General features: G+C 32.2%; 1 protein-coding gene across 1 annotated transcript; it reads left to right on the top strand.

The window, feature by feature from the left end:
* Positions 1-422: 422 nt before the first annotated feature.
* Positions 423-22,144, top strand: LOC148620249 (prolactin-releasing peptide receptor-like). Its single transcript, XM_088580968.1, has 3 exons — positions 423-1,768; positions 18,384-18,605; positions 19,933-22,144. The coding sequence occupies exons 1-3, from the start codon at positions 1,058-1,060 to the stop codon at positions 20,296-20,298; spliced, it is 1,299 nt and encodes a 432-aa protein (XP_088437094.1). The 5' UTR covers positions 423-1,057; the 3' UTR covers positions 20,299-22,144.

Genomic DNA, 22,144 nt, shown 5'->3' with positions numbered 1-22,144 from the left:
GAAAAGCAGAGGTCGCTTACCCTACCGGTGCACCTGGTCCATACTCCCAGTTTTTAGTGGAGTCCGAGTTGCTCATTTATTTTTATTACTTTGTATGTATGATTTTAGTTACTTTATGTTCTTTGTTGTGTATGTCTGTTTTCCATGTCTGGTCTGTCCCTGGATTACATTCTTTTGATTACCGCTATAACCTTGGTTCCCTTGATTACTCTTAGAACAATTCCCTTTAAATACCATAGGCATAGTGTTTACTTGATGTAATTGTGTTTTATTCTATTTATACATAGGTGATTATTATCAAACATTACAGCAAATATGCAATAACTTGTTGATTGAGCATTCATGAATATGCTTCGGACACGCATATATTTACAACAAATTGTGCAAAACAATCATAAGGCTAATTTGATAGGACAGGTAATAACGATCTAACGTTAATCCAGGAGGAAAAATGAATGTCATATTGTTCTTGTACAGTATATTCTGAACTCTGTGTATTGGTTTTATTAATTAGGCTTATTTCTAGACCATGATCTCTGGTGAAACAGATAAGACTTACCGGTTCGTATTTACAGAAATTTATTTCACAATTAATTATTGAGAATCCTCATGTAAGTTTCCTATGTCAATCAATTACACCCGTATTATTCTGGCATACACTTTTGTATGGGGAAGTTACGAATATGATGACTGGACTTAGGAAAAAGGTTATACCTAATATCAAACGTGTATTACTTCAAGGAAAAATATATGCTGAAGAGCAGAGACCACAATTTTTATAACTTTGGATTAAATCTCCTTGAATTAGAAATGTAAAATATACGTATTAAAAGTTGTGGGTTGTGCCAAAATAATAGTTTTTTTTTGTTTAGAGAGTGCTTGAGTGTCAGGATGGATTTTACTTTTGCAGTACCGGTAAATATTAACGGATTATTATGTTCGAAGGCATCAGGAAACTGAACTTTTGAAATAACATCATTGTTTGTGATGTTTTAAAACAGATTGAGGATTATAAATGTTTATATCGTTTCATATGATTATATATCATAAAGTTTGAATGGTGGCAAATATGTCAAATTTTTCAACAAACCTGACATTTGGTCATTATCCACCTCTAACAAAGGAAGGAAAGGTTGGATTACTGGTACTTTATACACTGACTACAATTTTATCAATAACTGGGAATTTATTTGTTGTGATAGTGTTTGCTAGAGGACGACGATCCCGTACAGATTTACGAATATACCTTATTAATTTAGCAGCTTCTGATTTAGTAATGGCAATATTTTGTATGCCTTTTACTTCAGTTGACGTCGTATTCCAGCAATGGGTTTTCCCCGATTTAATGTGTGCTTTGGTCTTATTTTTACAACCGCTCTCCGTAGCAGCAAGTGTTTTTACCAACATGGCGATTGGTGTTGATCGCTTCATTGCTGTTACATTTCCGTTACATCGTCGTCTAACGTATCGACGTGGTAAATACGTAATTTGCGGCGTTTGGATTTGTGCAATATCTTTGGCTTCTGTGCAACTTTTCATTGGACGGACAACGAAAACTCCAAATGGAAAAACAATGTGCGACGAACATTGGCCACCATATTTGTCAAGAAAAATTTATACCGTTTTTATTTTATTATTGACGTATATCATTCCCCTTTTTATCCTTTTCATTACTTATTTGGTGATAGGCATAATATTGTGGAAAAGAACAGCACCAGGAAATTGTCACATTGAACGAGATATGCATCAACTTAGGGCCAAAATAAAGGTAAATATTTCAATTGTATCGGTCAACGTTGCTTGTTTGAAGGTATCTTCGACAAATGAATTGGTGTGTGTTTGTTCTTTGTTTAAAGGTACAATTCATAAATGAAGCAGCCAGTTAACTATATCTTAATTTACCATATATAGTTGCCCTTGTTTGAAGTTTGTTTTTGCAAGATGAAATTTTCCAAGTGAAAAGGGATCTTACGAATAAACGATGTTTAGAAAATGGCTAATTCGAAACGTTCCTGTCAACTTTAACCCAATATCAATTCATTCACTTGTAAAACAATAGTAATATAAAGCTTTTGAATGAGTTGAATCATGCTACCTTATGTTACATAATTTGTGTTTTTGTTTTGTTTTGTTTTTTTTTTGTTAGTTTTGTTTAGTTTTGTTTTGTTTTGATTTTTTTGTTTGTTTTGTATTTGTTTTGTTTTTTGTTTTTTATTTGTTAAATATGCCACTTTAACAACCGACGTTTTAAGACTTGTTTTGATAACTCGTGAAATGATAATAGTGAAACATATTGAAGTCTCTTTCTGTTTTCTTTATTTTTATCTTTATGTCTGTTACTTATGGTATTTTCTTGATTTTAGATTATGTGTACTATACGAGGTATAGTTTTCTTTTTTATTTTTTGTGTATTTTAATACCGGCTGCTGTCATAAGCATACTTTATGATAAGAAGTTAATTAAGTATCTGTACAACCGTAATCAATTAAACTGCTAACGCCAAGTGTAATTTTCATTAAAAATGAGCATTTGTTTGATGTAATAAGTATATTAACACTAACGTTACGGTTACGTTTATCATCTTAAATATTGTCGAAATGTTTCTTTAAACAAGACGTTAGTACTCCGGCATGTGACTGCATATTTATTTGACATATATCCCTCCGCTGTTACGTCATACACGTTTAAAAATATAATCCCATAGATACCGATGAGGGACAGCTATTATTTGCTACTGACGTTTAGAGTCAATTATAGCTGAAGTATGATTTTGTTATGAACCCTCTGGGAATTGTAGAACTTGCTTAAGAATTGTATTCACTCCATAAACATGTCGTGGGTCTGTCTTATGTGGGACAGCATCGATTGATTCATAATAAACTACTGACAGGATCATTACACGTCTCCTATATTTTTATAGTACACGTCATTGTGTTGTCTTTACTGAAAGCTCTGTAGTCAATACAACGTTTCTGTGAATGGAAAGGTTTTGACGGTTTTTATATTGTTACTGGAATGAAGAATTTCAAATGTAGTCCACATCCTAAATTTCTATTTTACTAATATAAATTGTTTTACCGTTAGCTGTTGATTCTAAGACTGTAGTAATATACGGTTGGTTTCAAACACGGAAAGCTTTTTCTAGGAAACAAATCTAATTTTGATTCAGAAATATCGTAAACACAATAAGTTAACTTCTAGAAATTTTTCTCATAATTCATATTTAATTATGTAAAATTCCAAAAAGAACACAAATTTCACACACAACAAATAATAAAACAACTTCAGATGCCAAAAAAACATATTTCGGCCAGTGAAACAAATTAAGCTTTTTCCCCTTTATTGAATTGCTGTTAGATTGTCTGCTTTTCAAAAACATGATGCAACTAATAAACTGATTTTTATTTAATGTCGGCCGCCATGACTCTATAGTGGTGTTGGCGTTTTTCTCAACTTGTCTTCAGTAACAAGTGATTCGAACCCGGATCATGATGTTTTCTTTTGTTGTTATGCACTGTTATTATTTCATTTTATTGTGAATTTTGTTTATTTGTTTACTTTTATATCGCATTTGCTTGACCAGTGTAAGTGTTATTTTGCAAACAAATATTTTTAGGGTTTTCGAACACATTGGGGGAACTTGTTTTGTTAATAACTTTTCTTTAAATCAAGTAGAGTGCATTTTTTTTATCATTACTCTTATATAAAAAGTGACTGATCAATTTAAATATGCTGACCATGTTTCCAAATTATATAGTAGTTACATTCGCCAAGTTATAATGATTTTTATGGAAAATTTCACTGAAAAAAACAGTATGTGACAAACAAATCTCAGAACAGCATTACCATAGAAAAAAACAAAACTGTAGTCCATGAACATTTGTAAGTTATATATTTTTTGCATAGCCTTGCAGTATATTAATGACAATCATCTTCTATTTCGTACCTTGACATACGTGTACAGCATATCGAAATTTACAATATATAAAACTGGTATGTTTTGTATTTAAGAACCACTGGGTCGATACCTCTGCTGGTGGACTTGAGGTCCCCGAGGGTATTCACCAACCCAGTAGTCAGACTTGTCTGACCCCGAATAATATCATATTTTATCTACACTATTTTTGAAATCTTGCAGTATTCCAAATTTAAAAATACGTTAAACACCGAGGCTTCATCTCTTGCACTGCATATGGTAGAACCTCTCGGTGATGGATTTGGCTTCCTATTTCGATAGTTTTGGTTATGAGTACTTCTTGTATACAACTAATATTTTGGTTATGATCTTCCTACATATTTGATTTTAATGCTGCTGATGAGAGTTTACTCCTTGAAACACGTGTACAGCATATCGAAATTTACAATATATAAAACTGGTATGTTTTGTATTTTGATACCTATGTGTTTAATTTCCATTGAAATACCGGTAGAAAAGTATGATTACATTCTGATCATAATTTCATCCAAAACAGTTTCAATCACTGAAGGTAAGCGAGAAGCATCATAATCTTTATTCCCGTCATTGGCATTGTCATCAGGACAATAAAAGAATTCCCTCATGACAAAAACGTCAGTGACGTAAAGCATTCACAAAAGTTACTGTAAGACGTTTATTTCTTTTCTGTTCCATGATATTACGTAACTTTTATACAACCAAGATCTCAGACATTCTTTATAAGTCAGTCATATATCTCTGTGGAAATAAAGAACGAGACATTGTAGTTTAATATAAATAACACTTGTAAAAGCTTATGAAAGATACAGGATACAGCATATGTAATAAAAACGACATTTATATAGGGAAAGATAATTCGTCCAGGAAATTGAAATTACTGATTTTGTCGGCAGTTGTGAAATAAAAAATGTGTTTTGTTTTAAATATATTGATATTTTATAGAGAAGATTCTCAACAACTATGAAGAATCATATTTAGATGTTTTCCAAGATATGAAACTTTGAACTATATGATTTATTAATCTACAAGACGATGCTTACCTTAAAACCAAATAATATCAAACTTCGATTTAGTCTGAAACCTTGACTTATTCTATTTTCATACATTGTTGTGTTTTCAGTAAAACAAATAAACCGTTTTATTATAGAGGTAAGTTACTGACCAAACAGTCTGCTTTCATGCCAATTGTTAAACCAACAGCGAAAACATAAACCAATGGGTTAATTTTAGTAATTCATACTATACTAGTTCCATTTGAGTAACAACAATTTTGACTATATTGCATTTTGGTTTTACCTATATGATTTAATGGACATATGTTTTCTTACTACCAATTTACACAAGTAATCACAACTGTCCACTTTGAAAATAAAGTTTACGAAAAATGATTTAGAACGCATTATTAAAACAATCTACCTACCTGAAAAACATACGATTTCGGAATGAAAATAACGAACATGTGAGCCTTTCGTTATATTTTCTACATTCTCTGATTCTAAGCAAAACCACAACGTAGATTTTATAACTTCTCAAAGTTTAAGCTAGAGCAGACAGTAGATTATACAAATAAGTTCTAGGCCAAGCCAACCAGTAGATTTTTTTCAAGCCAGTACCCCGTTATCGTAGCTTTCAACTGTCTTATGTTTTTTTTTTAATAATTGAAGAGACAAAATGAGTTGATCGTAACCATTAGTCCTATGATCTTTATTTGCAATACATACTTAAATAATTGATGAAGAGGAAGTAGAAACCAGGAATTTAAGAACCAAAAGCTATATCAAATAATAAACAAATCACCCGGCAGTCTATTGCATGAACTAATGTTCGACCCTTAATTAAATGAGGATTCATTTAAGGAGATAGACCTAGGTTAAGGGGCATAATTATTACAAATCATTGGTACGCTTGTGTAAATCTCATGTAAATATCAAAGTAAATTGGATTGAATTCATTATGTTTCAAATGAATGCTTGATAGGCTTTGGTGAAATTCAATATAATACAAACTTATAATTGATTTCAAAAGTTTTGTCCCTTCTACCTCCTTAAGATGTTTTTTTTATATTTCTGTTGGCACCTACAGATTGTTTTAAACATCTAAAATACCAGGATAATGTTACAATTGAAAAGAAATGAAATTACGGTTATATTTTACACTCATCGATGATAAAATATTAACAAGAAAACATAAAAACGTCCATAAACATGCCATGTGTCTATCTAATGTAGCACATATAAGTTTGTTTATGATAGATCATTGACATTATAATTTCACATTGAATTGTTCTTAAGTGTATCCAATTTATATCTTAATCTCCTTCCCTTAAATCAAATTCCCCCGTTTCACTTTGTTTTACCTAAACGAAAACCACCATAATTACATGAGTATTTATTGTTGATAGGTTAAATCATAATTACCACATTAAGCAAAAACAGTAGCTTTTCGCTTATTTTCTTATTTTTATTTCGTTTTGATTTTTTTTAATCATTGCTTTCATTTTATTGCTGTATTTTTATTCTGTGTCTATTCTAAAGCAAAACGTACTAGTCACCGGTACAAATCTTGTCGTCCAAGTTTGTTCATCAAATATTTAGTTCGGTTTTTATTTTATTCGTTCGTTGGGTTCAATCATACGGATGAACAGAAATTAATCCACTCTAAACTGAAATACAGATAACATGTTAAATCAAGGTAATTGTTTCACTGTGATTGCGTTTTTGTTTTGTAAACCGACTGAAGTGCTTGTTTCCTTCTTAAATTTACTCATAAAAAAGTTATACCTTGAACGATCAATTGTTTTGGCATATCTTAGTTAGAATAACCTTGATAACAATAGCTTAAACATTTTAGCATAGCATTTTAGTTTTTTCACGGATTGATTGAATGTTTAATAGTTGTAATCGTTAAGTTCACGATTTCTGCTTAATTGAATATTACGCTTGATGACTTTTTCTATTTTCGACGGAGCAACCACCACCTGAATAATTCAGCTAACTCTGGAGCATCCACTACCTGAATAATGTGTTCTGTTGTGGTGCAACCATCCACCGCCTGAATAATTTACTTGACGACTGCGCAATAACTACTTGAAAAATGCGCTTGGTCATGATACAACCACTGCCTGTGTGAACAATGCGCTTGACAACGACTTACATTTTTATGAATATAATGTACTCATTCACCTTATTGCTTGTTTTATAACTTTTCATTTTAAAGGAACATAAAGATGACTAACATAGGTCACAAATGTGAACATTATTCGTATAGCAAGAATAATTCCTACTGTTTTAAAGAAAACATCAATAGATGAAAGATTACATCGACCTAAGGTTTTTCCTGCAGAAGTCAACTTCCTCTCAACAGCAAATTGCTCTAAATCAATTCTAAAACAGGCCATTCATCGATAATACCCAATTTTTGGCATCTTTATGTTATCTCATAAATTGGGAATGCTCAGGACTACTTAACTAAATGAACAACCCAATTATATATAAACGGGTATCAGTTACTAGTTTCGACGTTTATTTGGACTCTCCCCTCCTATTAGCACACATTTATGCCAATTTTTAAACTGTGTAGAATATTGACAAATTCATTATCTGATCGAGTGAAGTAAATTATTCAGATATCTTTTGAGTAGCAAGGAAAAGAAAATTGAAAAATCAATCTGTTCACAAAGCATTTGGTTTCAGAAACTGATCTTCAACGTTCACTGTGTCAACCCTTCAGTAACTCGCCTTACCAAAGAAACAGTGTAAACCAAGGTCTTTCTGTCAAGCGAAAACATCGGAGCGAAAAAGAAAATCTTTGCAATTAAACGCCTTCTACAGCTTAAATCATATGTTATTAGCCATATTTTATTAATTAAAATATCATTTTCAAAAATCGTTCAGAAAGAACTGGGTCACGAAACATGAGTAAGAAAATAAATAGGAAAAAAAATATTCTCTTTCAATGAATAGTTATGTAATTAACAACTGAAATTTTGACGTTTTGCTAGCCATTTTGACTTATTTATGAAGCTAATAAGCACATAAGTTTTATTGAATAATATTGCTCATTAGTTTGTTGTGATAATTAAACAACATGATGCCCCTTTTACAGGTTTGAAAGTATTATTTGTGTCGATTTTTGCAATGGTGTTGATGTAAAAATGTATTATATATGTAACATGACGGTATTCCATACTGAGTGCAATCTAATACTACATGTGTTAATGGTATACCTTGGTAATGTTAATGTGTCTAAAATTGTCTAAAACCTTTCTGAGAAAAGTAAGAGGTGTACAATTGAACAATGTACCATTGTCAATAAAGATATAGTTACATATAGTAGCGTGCGAAATTGCGAAAGAAAAATATAGCTGCATAAAGCAATTGGAGACAACGAGCAGTAAATACAGACGATATGAATTTCCACAATATGTAGTATTGTAAAAATCTAAGTGGTGACTTTTTTAAAATTTTGTGAGTTGTAAAACTTAGATGTTTTTAATAATCTCTAGAAGTGGGTAGGGAATGAAAACTTTGCAACATAAACGAGTTTATTGTAACCTTGAAATATGAATGAACGAAATTATTTTTTTAACAACAAGGCACAAATCAACCGATTTAACTTGAAAAGGATTATAAATATATCAATAATGTATTTAAGGAGGTTTCCTTACATAAGATCATTTTATGATTTTCTACTATCTGATATTGTTCTTTAGATTATGAGAAAAAAAATAATATCATTCCAATTAAACAACGCACGTGTCCTTATCGATAGAGGAATTCTAAACACGACAGCAATTACTCCCTGAATCTCCCTGCTGATATAACCGTACGTGTTATGACATAAAAACTGGAGTTTGTGCACATAATCACTTATCAAAACAGGTTGCATTACGTTGAGATTTTTGTTCGTGGTAAACACTATTTCATCTATTTGTTTGACATTGCTGAAAAAGGTAGTCAATAAACCGGGAAGCTTGGTCATGTAAAGGTCCCGAAACTCATCATTTGAAACCATTTAATGACGAATCAGATTGTACAATGTGATGACGAGTTTTCCTGCCTGTAGGAAGAACACCTTTTCGACATCTTCCTAAACCAAATATATATATGATTGACAAATCCGTTTGTAGAATTATTATTCTAATATAACCTTTAGTCTCTAATATTCACAACTGTATGAATGGATACAATTGTCGAAATTTGAAATACGTTGAAACACTATGATAACATCCGGATAATATACTGTTGCTTCAGTTTGTAATCTACAAACAAGTTCCTCTATTCTTGCGTTACAACTCATTGAGGATCACTATGCTAATGATCAAATCAGCTACAAGAGTTACATCTTTTGACCTATTTTTAACCTAACATTCGATGTATTTTGATCCTGAAAATTATTCACAACTGTTTTGCACCTTTTGTTATTTGGCCTATCTCTATGGTGTATTCCCGGACGCCTATCGGGAAGAATTATTTTGGTATGAAAATCCGTATCAAGCTAACAGTGTCTGAAAAATATATATGACTGTAGAAATAACCTTAGATTGTTCTACCTAATTATACATTCCATTGAGCTCGATGAATCGGTTTTTATCAGTATCATATGTTTGATTGTTTTTGTTTCAGTAAAAATACAAGAAAGTAGTTGTTCTTAATTGTAAGCAACACATTTATTATTTTAATTATGATTTTTGATTCCTTCGACCGACCTTTCTTGTTTTGCTACAATGTATGATGGTTAAGTCCAAAGGCTATCGTGAATATCCAATATATGATCACTCGTGCCAAAAACGCTGAAGGATTTAACTCGTGCGTGGAACAAGTTCCGCACACTCATTAAATCTAGGCGTTCTTCGGCACTCGTGATAATATTTTGGTTATTCACTCTTTCCAATTAACTATCCTATTACTAATGGTTTTACAGGATGATATTTTGTCAGTGATTGTTATTGATTGTCTTCCTTTTTTGGTGATAAGTTGTAGATATCATAGTAAGCCACTCTGTTACTTATTATATTTTAATTTTTGTTATCGTCTTCTGGCAACGTTAATGAGTGCTAGAAATGTATTGGAGTATATCGCTCGATTTTCTTTTTTTTTTTGAAGAAACTCGAAAAACTGCTGAAAATATGTACTTGGATTATTCTTCAGCATTACCTTTGTGTTCATATCATGGGTAGAATATTCATAGATGTTGCGTTAAATAAGTATTAACACACAAGTACGTCCTACATTTTTATTTGTTTGTATCATTAACAAAAAAAAAATACGAAAAAAATTTATTGTAGTCCAAAACTTCAAGGGAGTCTGAACAAGATACTCATAATTAGAAATACATAAATATACGGAATAAACAGTGTGTGGGATAGGATTTCGTAATATTTATGGTAGAATGTATAAAATCACTTTATGCCAATTGTTCATCAAATAAAATAAATCTATTCAAGGTCATGTATATTTTACAAATGTATTTCCAAAAATGACAATTAGCATGCTAAAACTCTCATAAAAATCAACTTCATAAGGTAAACGAGACAGCAGACCATATGGAACTATATCTGTTTTCATACCCAACAGATATTTAGTATTACTTTAGATACAAAGACTTGTCAATAGTCACGATAAGCTTTGTTGTGAAATTTACAATTTTATTCCAGCATGTAAGTTCTAAAGCACTATTTCCTGATAAAACTGATACAAAAATCTGACGACCATTTTATGAAAAACACACTAACATAATAGTACTTATGTGATTTGGAGGCGATGTTATTGAATATTTGTCCATTAACGCCGGTGTCAGTTTCTACACTCATTCCTTTAATGTAAAGTACGTCGAGGGAAATGATGAAAAATGATACGCAAATATCAGTAAACTGTAATGGCAATTTGTGAATTAAACCTCTGAATTAGCTCTCCTGTGCTGACATTTTTCTAGCGGTTATTTTATTGTTCCCACGTGATTGGCTTGGAGTCATTATGACGGGGTAGACTTAAAAACCAATTTTGCATGACAAAGAAAACATCAAATGCATTTGTTTTCAATTTTAATAATGTTTTAATAGAGAAGCAATGGAATGGCTACATGGATAGACCTTTTATAAATCTGTTACTAACTGTAACAAAGACTTAGTTTTATACTCATGGGGATTTTTTTAACTGTTTCTTGCCACAATGACTTGATGTAGATGTCTTCCCTGGTTCTCATTAATTTATAGAATATTTGTACGCCCTTAATTTGTCAATTTGTTCTGTTATTGAAAGGTAATAGTGTGTCATATGGAAAAAGGCAAAAAAAAATAGAGAAAGTGGAACTTAGGTTCAGCAGTACACTGCCTATTTATTAAAGGATTTATTTCATACTTTGTAAGAAATAATTCCAAATCATCTTTCAAATATACAGAGGAAGATGTTTACAAAATGCTGGAATTTTTAATCGACAGCATATTTGTCCAGTGTGATGGACGTGTTTTTCAACAAAACGGTCAGCATACAAATGGGAACAAATTGTGCTCCTTTACTTGCTGAACTTTTCCTTCACTTTTATGAGGCTGACTTTATAGCTGATCTGATCCAAAAGAAATAATATCGTTTAGCTAGATCCTTTGATCTCAGTTTCCGCTATATAGATAACGTATTATCTTTAAACAATCTTAACTTCGGGGATTTGATACATCCCATCTACCCCAAAGAAGTTGAGATAAAGGATACTACAGACACTGTGAAGTCAGCCGCATATCTTGGCCTACACTTAGAAATCGATGGTAAAGGAAAACTATTGACCAAACTTTACGACAAACGTGATGACTTTTCTTCAGCACCTGCGTATGGATTGTTCATATCACAACTCATACGTTATGACAGAGCTTGCCGAAACTACGCAGACTTTTTGTATCGCGCTAGAACTCTAAAAAATAGGCTTCTGGAACAGGGTTATGTTTCTACAAGATTGAAGTCATCACTACAGAAGTTTTATGGTCGTCATCATGAACTCGTGGATCGTTATGGTGTATCCATCAACACCATGAAAACTGATTTATTCAACAGATCATAGTTTTCCTTTCCTCGTTTGTCTACCCCGGACTTGACTTTTTATGAGCAACTCGGCGGGTGTTTCTAGAAAAGCAGAGGACGCTTATCCTACCGGTGCACCTGGTCCATGCTCCCAGTTGTTAGTGGAGTCCGAGTTGCTCATTTGCTTTTGTTACTTTGTATGTATGATTTTAGTTACTTTATGTTCTTTGTTGTGTATGTCTGTTTTCCATGACTGGTCTTTGTCCCTGGATTACATTCTTTTGATTACTGCTATAACCTTGGTTCCCTTGATTATTCTTTCAAAATTACACATTAAATCATGAACCATAGTTCAAGCGGAGCGCGTACTCTTAAAAGATTTATTAGAAAAATTTTGTGAGAAATTAGTGAGTCGGATGAAAACATGGTTACTAAACAATGATGGTAAGTTACGTGTTTGAATAATACCACAAATGTATACTGTTGCAGGCGTTAAAACCGACCTCTACTCATACCCTGTTGTAAACTGCAGCTAAGTGGTTTGTTATACTTATGTTAGTTCCCTAAGGTTAACTAAATGTAAAAAAAATGGTCCTTATTTTTCCGATGTGCCTAGATGATAATCTGAGTTGTATATCTGCTTTCGATTTTTTTGCGGGTCTTATTTACCATTTTTTATGGCCATGTTTATTTTTCCTTGTTTATGGTTAATATTATTCGTGTGTAGAATATCGCCATTTCAGAAATTGTATGTATAAAAAATACTGAGAGCTTTGTTTTTTCTGAACTTAATGGATAATCAATAACTGTTTGTATTCCATGTTCTAACTGAGATATTTTAGAACTATCCATGTTTCTGGGAAGACGTGAAGAGAACTAATTATTATCTTAATGAAGCGTGTCTATTATAAACACGAGAAGTTTGAATGAATGAAAACTACAGTGATTACAAATAATACATGTCATAGAAGGGTCATGAAAACCGATAAAAATCAGTCATACAGCAACGCTTAGTTAAGTAAAAGAGACAGGTCCGAACTACTTGACTACTAGCTTACACTTACCAAACTAATTATCAGTGCTTCTACCCGATGGATAAATCAAACAGAAAATAATAAACTTATTATATTTTTTGATAAAGTTTGCGAATGTTGGATAAAAATAGTGGTTCGTTCAATGAGAATAGAATCAAAACACAAATGAATACTAGTGGGACATGTTGACAGATTGACCTACTGGATTTAAAAAGTCAAATGTTGCTTCTTATTCATCTAACACTTCAACAGACAGTTAAATAAGAAAATTCAAATTTATTTTACGACAACTAATCACTTTCCAAAGCATGAAAATCGACATTCAAATACTGAAAACAGCGTTTTCACACGTCGCAGCAGTTTCTTTTCATACAACTAAAGGCTTTGATACATCACTAGGTTTTGTTGTCATTAATGTATTGTCTACAAACAGAAACTTTATGTAACCAAACGCTTAATCATCACGTAATATTACAGTAAAAAAGTATATCTTGGGTTAATATTGCTTGAATACTTAACATTCTTTTAACGATAAAATCAAGAAAAAAGAAAGCATAATAGCAACAATTGAACAAAATATATATTGCATATTGCATTTGGCATATATAAGTATGTGCTGTTCAGGAAAAATTTGATATGCATTTTTTTTCTAAACTTTTAAACATGAAAGTTCTTAGTTCTTTAAATGTTTATTTGAAAAGGATCCTTTATTGTCCGATAAAAATGTCGATTATCAAGTTTACTAAAGAAAACGATAGATTGTGACCTATCCATCGTTTTCATACAGCTTTATCCCGAGTAACTTTTCCTTAGACGTGTTTAAACATTCATTAAGGAAAAATGGTTCGACGATTGTTTTAACAGCTTCATATAAACTCGGTTGATGGATGTGAGAACTCCAGGTCCATTTAGAATCATATTGCAACTTTTTTCATTGAGGATCAATATGTTTTATTTATTTTGTCACTCAGTTGTGCTAAAATGCTTTGATGAACGCTATTATTATTGGTGATTACTTCCTCAAATTATCATTATGACTAATTGATCTAAAGGCCAAAGCAGGTCCAGAGACGTTGAAGCCTCCTAAAAGAATCAATTCAAGGGTGTATGGTGGCCTTACTAAGACGAAAATCATTATGGTTACGTGTTGATAGGGAATTAGACTGTTTAGATATGGCATGAAAACACAAAACGTTGACATTCATGTGATTTTGAAGGACGAACTAAAAAATATTGGACTGGAACATTAAATACCCGACCACACAATTTGTTCGAAAAATTATAACACAATTTTGGACAATACTTATGAGTAAAAATAGAAATGTTTTATAATAGTAAAAGTTTTTTTTATATATATATCTAGGTCTGAAAAATTCCAAACGATGTTAGAACTGTCAAATTTGCGATGCAAATGTTTGGTCGTTCCCTCCGCGGGACTCGAACTCGTACCGCTGTGACATCTATGGCAACACCGCCTGCACAAAGTCCAGCGCCCTAGACCACTCGGCCAGCTAGGCTATATAAAAATATGTAGGATAGAGGATCAAATTAATATTGCAAATTTGACAGTTCTAATATCGTTGGGAATTTTTGGAGACCTTTATATGTTTACATATCTTCCCTGTATCAATTTGATCCGATGGAGCAGTGTAGCTAATAGAGTCGTCATATTCTGACACCTTTGTATAACATTGATTTGTTGTGACATGCATCATTAATTTGATCCTCTATCCTACATAATAACATCTAAATGAACTATCCCGTACTACCATACATCGTGTACTAAGTTACAGTCCTAGATTAATCCTACGAGGAGGAATGACCCGGCCGACGAAAGCTATATTTTTATATAGCCTAGTTGGCCGAGTGGTCTAGGGCGCTGAACTTTGTGCAGGCGGTGTTGCCATAGATGTCACAGCAGTACGAGTTCGAGTCCCACGGAGGGAACGACAAAAAATTTGCATCGCAAATTTGACAGTTCTATCATCGATGGGAATTTTTCAGACCTTTCTATACGTTTACATATCTTCCCTGTATCAATTTGATCCGATGAAGCAGTGTAGCGAAAAAGAGTCGTCACATTCTGAGACGTATATATATTTATATAAAGTATGTGTTAATGCACAAATACATGCTACATGTTTTTAGAATTAAAATGTTACATTTAGCAGTGTTCACGTTATATAGGCAAACATCTAAGTAAATATTCATGCCGCAAGAGAGAGATTTAGTGCGCTGTAAAACCTGGATTTAACCCACCTTTTGTTTGAAATGCCTGTACCAATTCAGGACCGTTGCGGTACCAGCTGCTCCGATGGTGTAATATTTATTTTAGCAGATTTGGCAGACAAAAAGGATCGATGATATTTTTAAAGGTCAGACCTTAAAATATTGCATTCATTTTCTGAGTTACATTGTGAAGCACATATCACAATTTCCTTCTCAATAAAAGAAATATATCGATAACGAAGCTACATATCCGGTTAGCATCACATTTCAGAACTCATCAGTAAAGTTGACAAAGGGGTAAAAATGATATATTTACTTTCTGTAAGTCTTACTTATAGTGTAATTATAAACCAATCTCTTTGTATGAAGAAGCTGGTATGTGAACTTCATTTATTTTTGTCATCATAAGTCCATTTTACTAGACCTGCTGGAAATTCGATTTTTGTTCAATACAGCATGTTTTCTAGGTGATAAGCCGGAAATGAAATGTATCATGTAACACAAAGGAATCTATCCATTATCATTATGTCAATCAAAATGCGTTTGAACCAATGGAAAGGATCATGACATCATTATCAGTATTTTACCAATTGTCAAAAATCAATGATACCAAAAAGTAAAAAAGAACCTTAGGGTTGGTACTGTACGAAAAATTAGTGACAGGGACTGTACATATCAGTAGGGACGGGCAAAAGAGTTGGATCTGTACGTAAAGGTAGGGATAGGAGGTAGGGATCAAGACGGTAGTATACGTAAAAAATAGGAACTGTACGTAACGTTATGAATGAGAAGTGAGGGTATACCAAAAGGAAGAATACATACGTGTTTGATTTGTTTGTAAGTTTAAGACTTGTACGTAAAGTTCAAGATCAGCAGTAAGGGTAAGGACGATAGATATACGGGACATAATTGTACATTGTAAGATAGGGATATAAGAGTAGGGACGGTACAAAACAAAAACATTCTTAATTGGTAGTTTGTAATGCTTAGGTTAAATCTACAAAAGATTTGCAAAACTTTCATAAGATTTCCGAAATTTCCAAATTTGAGCTGTATCAAACGCGAATTTTCGATAAAACAAAAACATTCCCCGTTGTTTGATGTTGGTATTGAAGTTGGTATACTATTTACATCGATGGTATAATAGCAGCAAAACTTCTTCTTAGGATGTACATTACAAAACCTTAAACTTTTTAACATAATTGGCATTTCGACCAATGTCAAGGTCGTTATTTGAATTACAATGCAAACAAACCTCAAGTTCACGACGAAATTGCAATTAGCTATCAGTTTATTATATAAAATTGCCAAAAAACGTATGACATTTGATGCGAATGCTTCAGTAACCGCAGGCATTGACATTTATCCGATATCGCTAGCTCTGAAAAACATCTTCTTTGTGTTGTTTTAAGAAACAGGAGACAATACTGTTTTCTCCATTGCTAAAAATACAATTAGTCTTCGGTTTATTGGAACTAAATGATTCATGACGGACGACTTTTCTGCCAATGAATATTTGAAGTGCATGTCAGTTTCGCTTTGTTTAGTTAATTAGTGGATCACACGTAACAGTTCAAAGATACCGTCTCTTTCTTCTTTCCACTAAAAAGAATAGAATTCTGAACGATTGAGCATTCGTCTTTTCCGAAAGGAAGATCGGTAGATACGAATCTCATTAATTTGATAATATTTGAGTAACAGATTTTATCTGATAGTGATTCTCCTCCAACTGAGTGATGAAAAATGACTAATTATTTTGAGTGTTAAAATAGCTTTTCCGGTCTAATAGACTAAAATCTATTTCTGATATTGATATCTTCTTTCGAGAAAATTTCGTGGTGATAATTGTTCCCACTTTCCTTGTAGAAGCAATGATTTTCATTTAACTGTTTCTTAATTATTTACGGACACTGGTTGACCCAGAGCATTATCTAAAGGGGGCCACCAGGGGCACCCCAAAACCTTGATTAACACATATTAATGCAAGCATTTATAAACAAAAATACGCTATTTTCATTTCTTACAAATTGATAGGGGGACCCCCCCCCCAACACACACCTCCTTCATCAACCTATGACGGAGCTAACATGGATTACCGGTTTTTTCGTGTTTGTCTCCTGGTATTCGGGTGCTGAAAATTTCGATCATGCATACTTTTGACTAAAGTGTACATTTTGTTACACACTTGCATATTGCAGTTCTATATTAGGACTAAATTCTATGCACATTTTTCGTTCCAACGTATATCCCCCTTTTATAACAAACTGAGAATATGTAGGAAGTATATTTCGCAAGGCAAATTCTATGCATTTGTCAAAAATTACCTTTAATTGCAGAATGAAATATTGCAAGACATATATTGGAAAACTAGTACAAACCTAATGATTGACAAAAAATAAATAACGAATAACATTTCTATACGGTTCTCAATGTTTTGATTGGGATGGCAAAATTTAGAAAATCTTAAGGGAAATGTTGCATGATACAAGCATCGGTAAAGGAATGGCAAAACATTGTTGTCTAACAAACGTGCCAATCACAGCTGTCTATCATATATATATATATATATATATATATATATATATCACGCTAGGTACAAATCTAACAATTATATCATAATGCGCCTATGTAGACAGTTTTTTTCACTTAACGTACTGTGTCTGCTTCTTGTTGATTGAACTTTTCATATCGGTTCCAGATACCATCAGGACAACGAATTCATGTGTTTGAAACATGACGTAAATCGGTTCCGAAAACCGACAGGAAAACGAATATTTGCTTTCTATTTCATGGATTTGAAAGGGTATAAAAAACCTTCAGCACTGAAAGGTTGATGAAACCAGAATTACCATCTGGCTTATTAATAATCTAAGTGATATTCATAGGAAGGACAATTATATTAAAAGTATAAGAAGATATCAAAAGTGGAAAAGTCTGCTTTATTTTACACTTCCCTCTCAGATTAATGTAAACAAACAAAACAAACTCTTTTCGATATGAGACACATTTTGTAAAATATACTTATAACCATCATTCATGTGTCAAAAAGTCAATACGAAATTAAAGGGAGGGGGTAATCGATTTAAATATTTTATTATCTCGCTATGTTTTTGAATCTATACCGCTTTTCAAACATTTTTCTATATTTACTTTCAGATCGTTAAGATGTTAGTCATTGTTGTTGTAATATTTGGTTTGTGTTGGTTACCGCTTCATGGACTTAACATGGCGCGAGATTCAAACCCAGAGATAATGAACTTCCAATCTGCTTCCCAGTATTACATGTTCCTTGGGTTATTCCTAACGGCTCATTGGTTAGCGATGAGTAACAGCTTTGCTAATCCAATTATATATGGCTTTACAAATGAAAGTTTTAGGGTGAGTATAGTTTTCATAGGAAATGTTTCCAAAATGAGAATGATCTACAACTTGTTTTAACCGTATTAACATACACATGAAACCACAAAATCGTGACTAAGCCAACTTAGAAGCAAAATGGAGTTTTAATCTTAAACCATTTTCTGCTGTGCCTGTCAAGTTACATTCAAAAGAATGTGGAGTAAAGCTAGGTAATTTAATTATCCATCACTTATCTGATGAACACAGTGCTCCGATGATCAATGACACGAGTTTGCCAAGCTATTACCAGTGTACAAAGTCATAAACCAGCTATTCCCTATAATACAGATGTAACGCTCATACATTGGAAACATTGCTCGTTGATTGCTCAATATGGCATATTTAAGTGAGTCAATCTGTTTGGCGTTCCGATAAAATGATTTATCCTGTGACCAATTATGATCCGACATTTTGGTCATTGTATAAATTTTATTGACATCCATTCGTAACTTGTTAAGTCGTCTATCCATCACGAGTATTTGCCCTCTCATTGACCGATGAATATCAGAAATTAAACTAAAACAATTTTAGATAGTAATCATAATAAACAAGAAAAAAACATTGCGATGACGAAAATAAGTAACTGTCAGTATTTTCAACCTTATTCAAATACTGTTTTCTACTGTGTTATTTACCGAAAACACAATTTTCATTTGAACACAATAAATAACTTGAAATGCAAAATTTTGCTTCAACTTTGGAACTTGCATTTTTTTCTCAGAATAAACATTTCGATCAATTAGATTAAAGCTATCCACTGCGATTAAGTAGTATGGAGTTTTATACATGTTGGCGTAGATTATATGTTATATGTATAATTAATCATTTGAATTCAATGTGTAACATTACATGAAATTCACAGATCTTTCTTCTAGCTAGACTATTAAAAGGTCCAGACATCAAGATCGTTATTAAAAGTGCTCTACTGTGTTTTTAATCACGTTTCATTATAGAAAGACCGTTTTACTATCTTTAATCCAGATAATATCAATAATTCTTTACAGTACAGATGTTCCCATTCTCCCATGTACTATTTTCGAGGAAGTTACAGCACATTTTGTACTTTATTTCTATACCGACAAATTAATTACCGGTCTTTGACTAAACTTTAACTTATTGTTGGAGTTACAGACGAATGCTTCCAGTTTCCTTTACACATTAGAATATATAATGCAGGCGTGCATCTGACCATGGGGTATGTAACGAGTTGCCTTTTTTATGTAACTGTTAAAAAGGTACATCCGAATGCTAAATGTGTTTAGACAAAATATACAATCTTGTCCAATATTGTTTTGTTTATTTATAGGCAGACTTGATTGTGATCCTCCACAACTGGTTCCCTTGTTGTGTTTGTCTGAAAAAACTAATGATCAGAACATATAGTTTGTCCACATACGACAGCATGATGTACCGGAAATGTACAACAAAGCAAGTCAAAGGTCAAACTTTATATAATGCAAGCACATCACAACGGAAGACGTCAAACAGAAGATCATCACGTGGTATGAATGGATTAAGACGAATTGCTAATGAAGCAAATAAACTTCCGGCGGAAAATGGATTTCATAATAAGCACAGTGATTCCCTTTATTTGCCAAATATATCGAAAAACGTTGACAGTCTGACGGTTAATGGTGCCTCTAGCATGGAAATACAGTCATGTGACTTTTGAAGTTATCTTATTACACTTATATCACACTTTAGTGAAAGTTTTAGTCGGTAAAACTGTAATGCTATATTGCATCTTTCAGTACGTTCTAATATTTCCTGAAGAGTACATGTGAATTTGCATGGATTTTTTTCTGTTGAATGAATTGTCCAATATTATTGAATGAAATGGTCTACATTAAAATATTTTTTTGATATTTAAATAGTTTCAAATAAAGACTAAAATATAAAGACGAAAGCACATAAAACTAAAACTAAATAAGCTTTATGCACACATAGTCCACTTCTTTATAAGAAACGTCTACTTTGAAATTGAAGAAAGGTTTGGTAGTTAAGTCATATGACTTTTGAAAACACACGCCGCGTCGTACCAATTTGGGAGAACTCAAAGATTTAAGAGTTGACTTTTCTTGTTTGGTTGACATCTGAAATTCTTTTTACAAAACGATTTGATTTTAAACTAGCTTACACACTGTTATAGAACGGCTCCTTCGTAATGCAAAAACATTCTACGTTTTACAGAAGCGTCAAACTGGTAATATTTTCTGGACTTGCTGTGTGTTAGTGAGTTTTTACATACACTGTTTTTGTTTCAGTAAAGTCCTATATTTGTGGTTTTTCCAAAGTTTTCAATTTTCAAAGTTTCAATGATCATTTCATTTTAAATCATTTCCCTTCAAAAAACATCCAATAATGTAAAATGAAGGAAAACATTGGTGTGAATTAAATAGACATTCTATGTATACTAAAGAACTAGGTAAAAGTTGTATTTACATTTTCTGTTGAATAATAGCTGATATTAAACGGAACATTGCAGGAGTCATGATATAATGTTAACATATATTCCTGTTTCTCAATATCTAAATGAAGCACGAAACTTACACAATACTTATTGTTACATGTATTACAATCGAATAAAATCAAACACAAAATTGTCGAACAACGTATACAAATTCCCTTGAGTTTTAATCAACATTATTAATATTCAATTAGTATTCCAATGAGTACAAACTGTGCTCCGCCGTTCTCGTCTACTTATACATTTACATATTTCTTAGCTCAAAACAAAACAAAACGCGAATAACATTTCTACATGTTCAATGTGTATATTAATTTTGATATGTTCATGAGTTATATACTTCGTTGTAAGTTTATCCTCATTGTGTCAAAATGTTTGGTTTTCGAATACCATTATGAATTTGTACCGTGCCACAAATGAGTCACTTTTTATATTTATCCCATTGCTTTCTATGCAAAATTCTTTTTTAATACAACTATTATGAAGCTGTCACACTATCAGTTTTTTTTTTTTTTTTGCAAATAGAAAGAAAAAAAGAAAAATATCCAAAAATAAATTGTTACCTCGATTCTGTTTTTGTCCTCGGCAGCTTTGAAATATCAAAGTTATAAATTTAAATGTTTGACCCATTATTTTTCTATATATGCAACACATTTTTTTTGTGTGTTAAATCGTTCCTTCTTTTAAGCCTAACACGAAAACAAACAAAAAACAAAAACAAAACAAAACAAAAAAAGACAAGATGGGGATATTTGTCTTTCTTTTATTAAAACTGATTAACATCAGCGGTAAAATGGCTTTACAATAATTTTTAGAAAAAAAATCAAATTATAGAAAGTAATGGGAAATATTCGAAATTTGACTCAATTAAGGCATTCTGCTGTAGATTATGGTTAATCAATGAGACTTTAAGGATACTCTTTTCAAATCTATATCTGTTAGACGTATATGTGCATGTAAATTTGACGTTCCCTTCAGAATATGCAAAATATGAAAACTTTTGAAAAAGTTTCACTTTAAAACGTATTAAAGTAATGAATATATATTGACA

Source organism: Perna viridis, chromosome 4, assembly GCF_037379345.1.
Source record: "Perna viridis isolate PV_CMFRI_1.1 ecotype Kerala chromosome 4, ASM3737934v1, whole genome shotgun sequence".
Taxonomy (NCBI): Eukaryota; Metazoa; Mollusca; class Bivalvia; order Mytilida; family Mytilidae; genus Perna; species Perna viridis.
This window is presented reverse-complemented; position numbering and strand designations above follow the sequence as displayed.

Coding starts and splice junctions, on each gene's coding strand:
- LOC148620249 (XM_088580968.1), top strand. CDS start 1,058: ATGGTGGCAAATATGTCAAATTTTTCAACAAACCTGACATTTGGTCAT. Junction 1,769..18,383: donor AACTTAGGGCCAAAATAAAG/GTAAATATTTCA, acceptor ATTTACTTTCAG/ATCGTTAAGATGTTAGTCAT. Junction 18,606..19,932: donor TTACAAATGAAAGTTTTAGG/GTGAGTATAGTT, acceptor GTTTATTTATAG/GCAGACTTGATTGTGATCCT.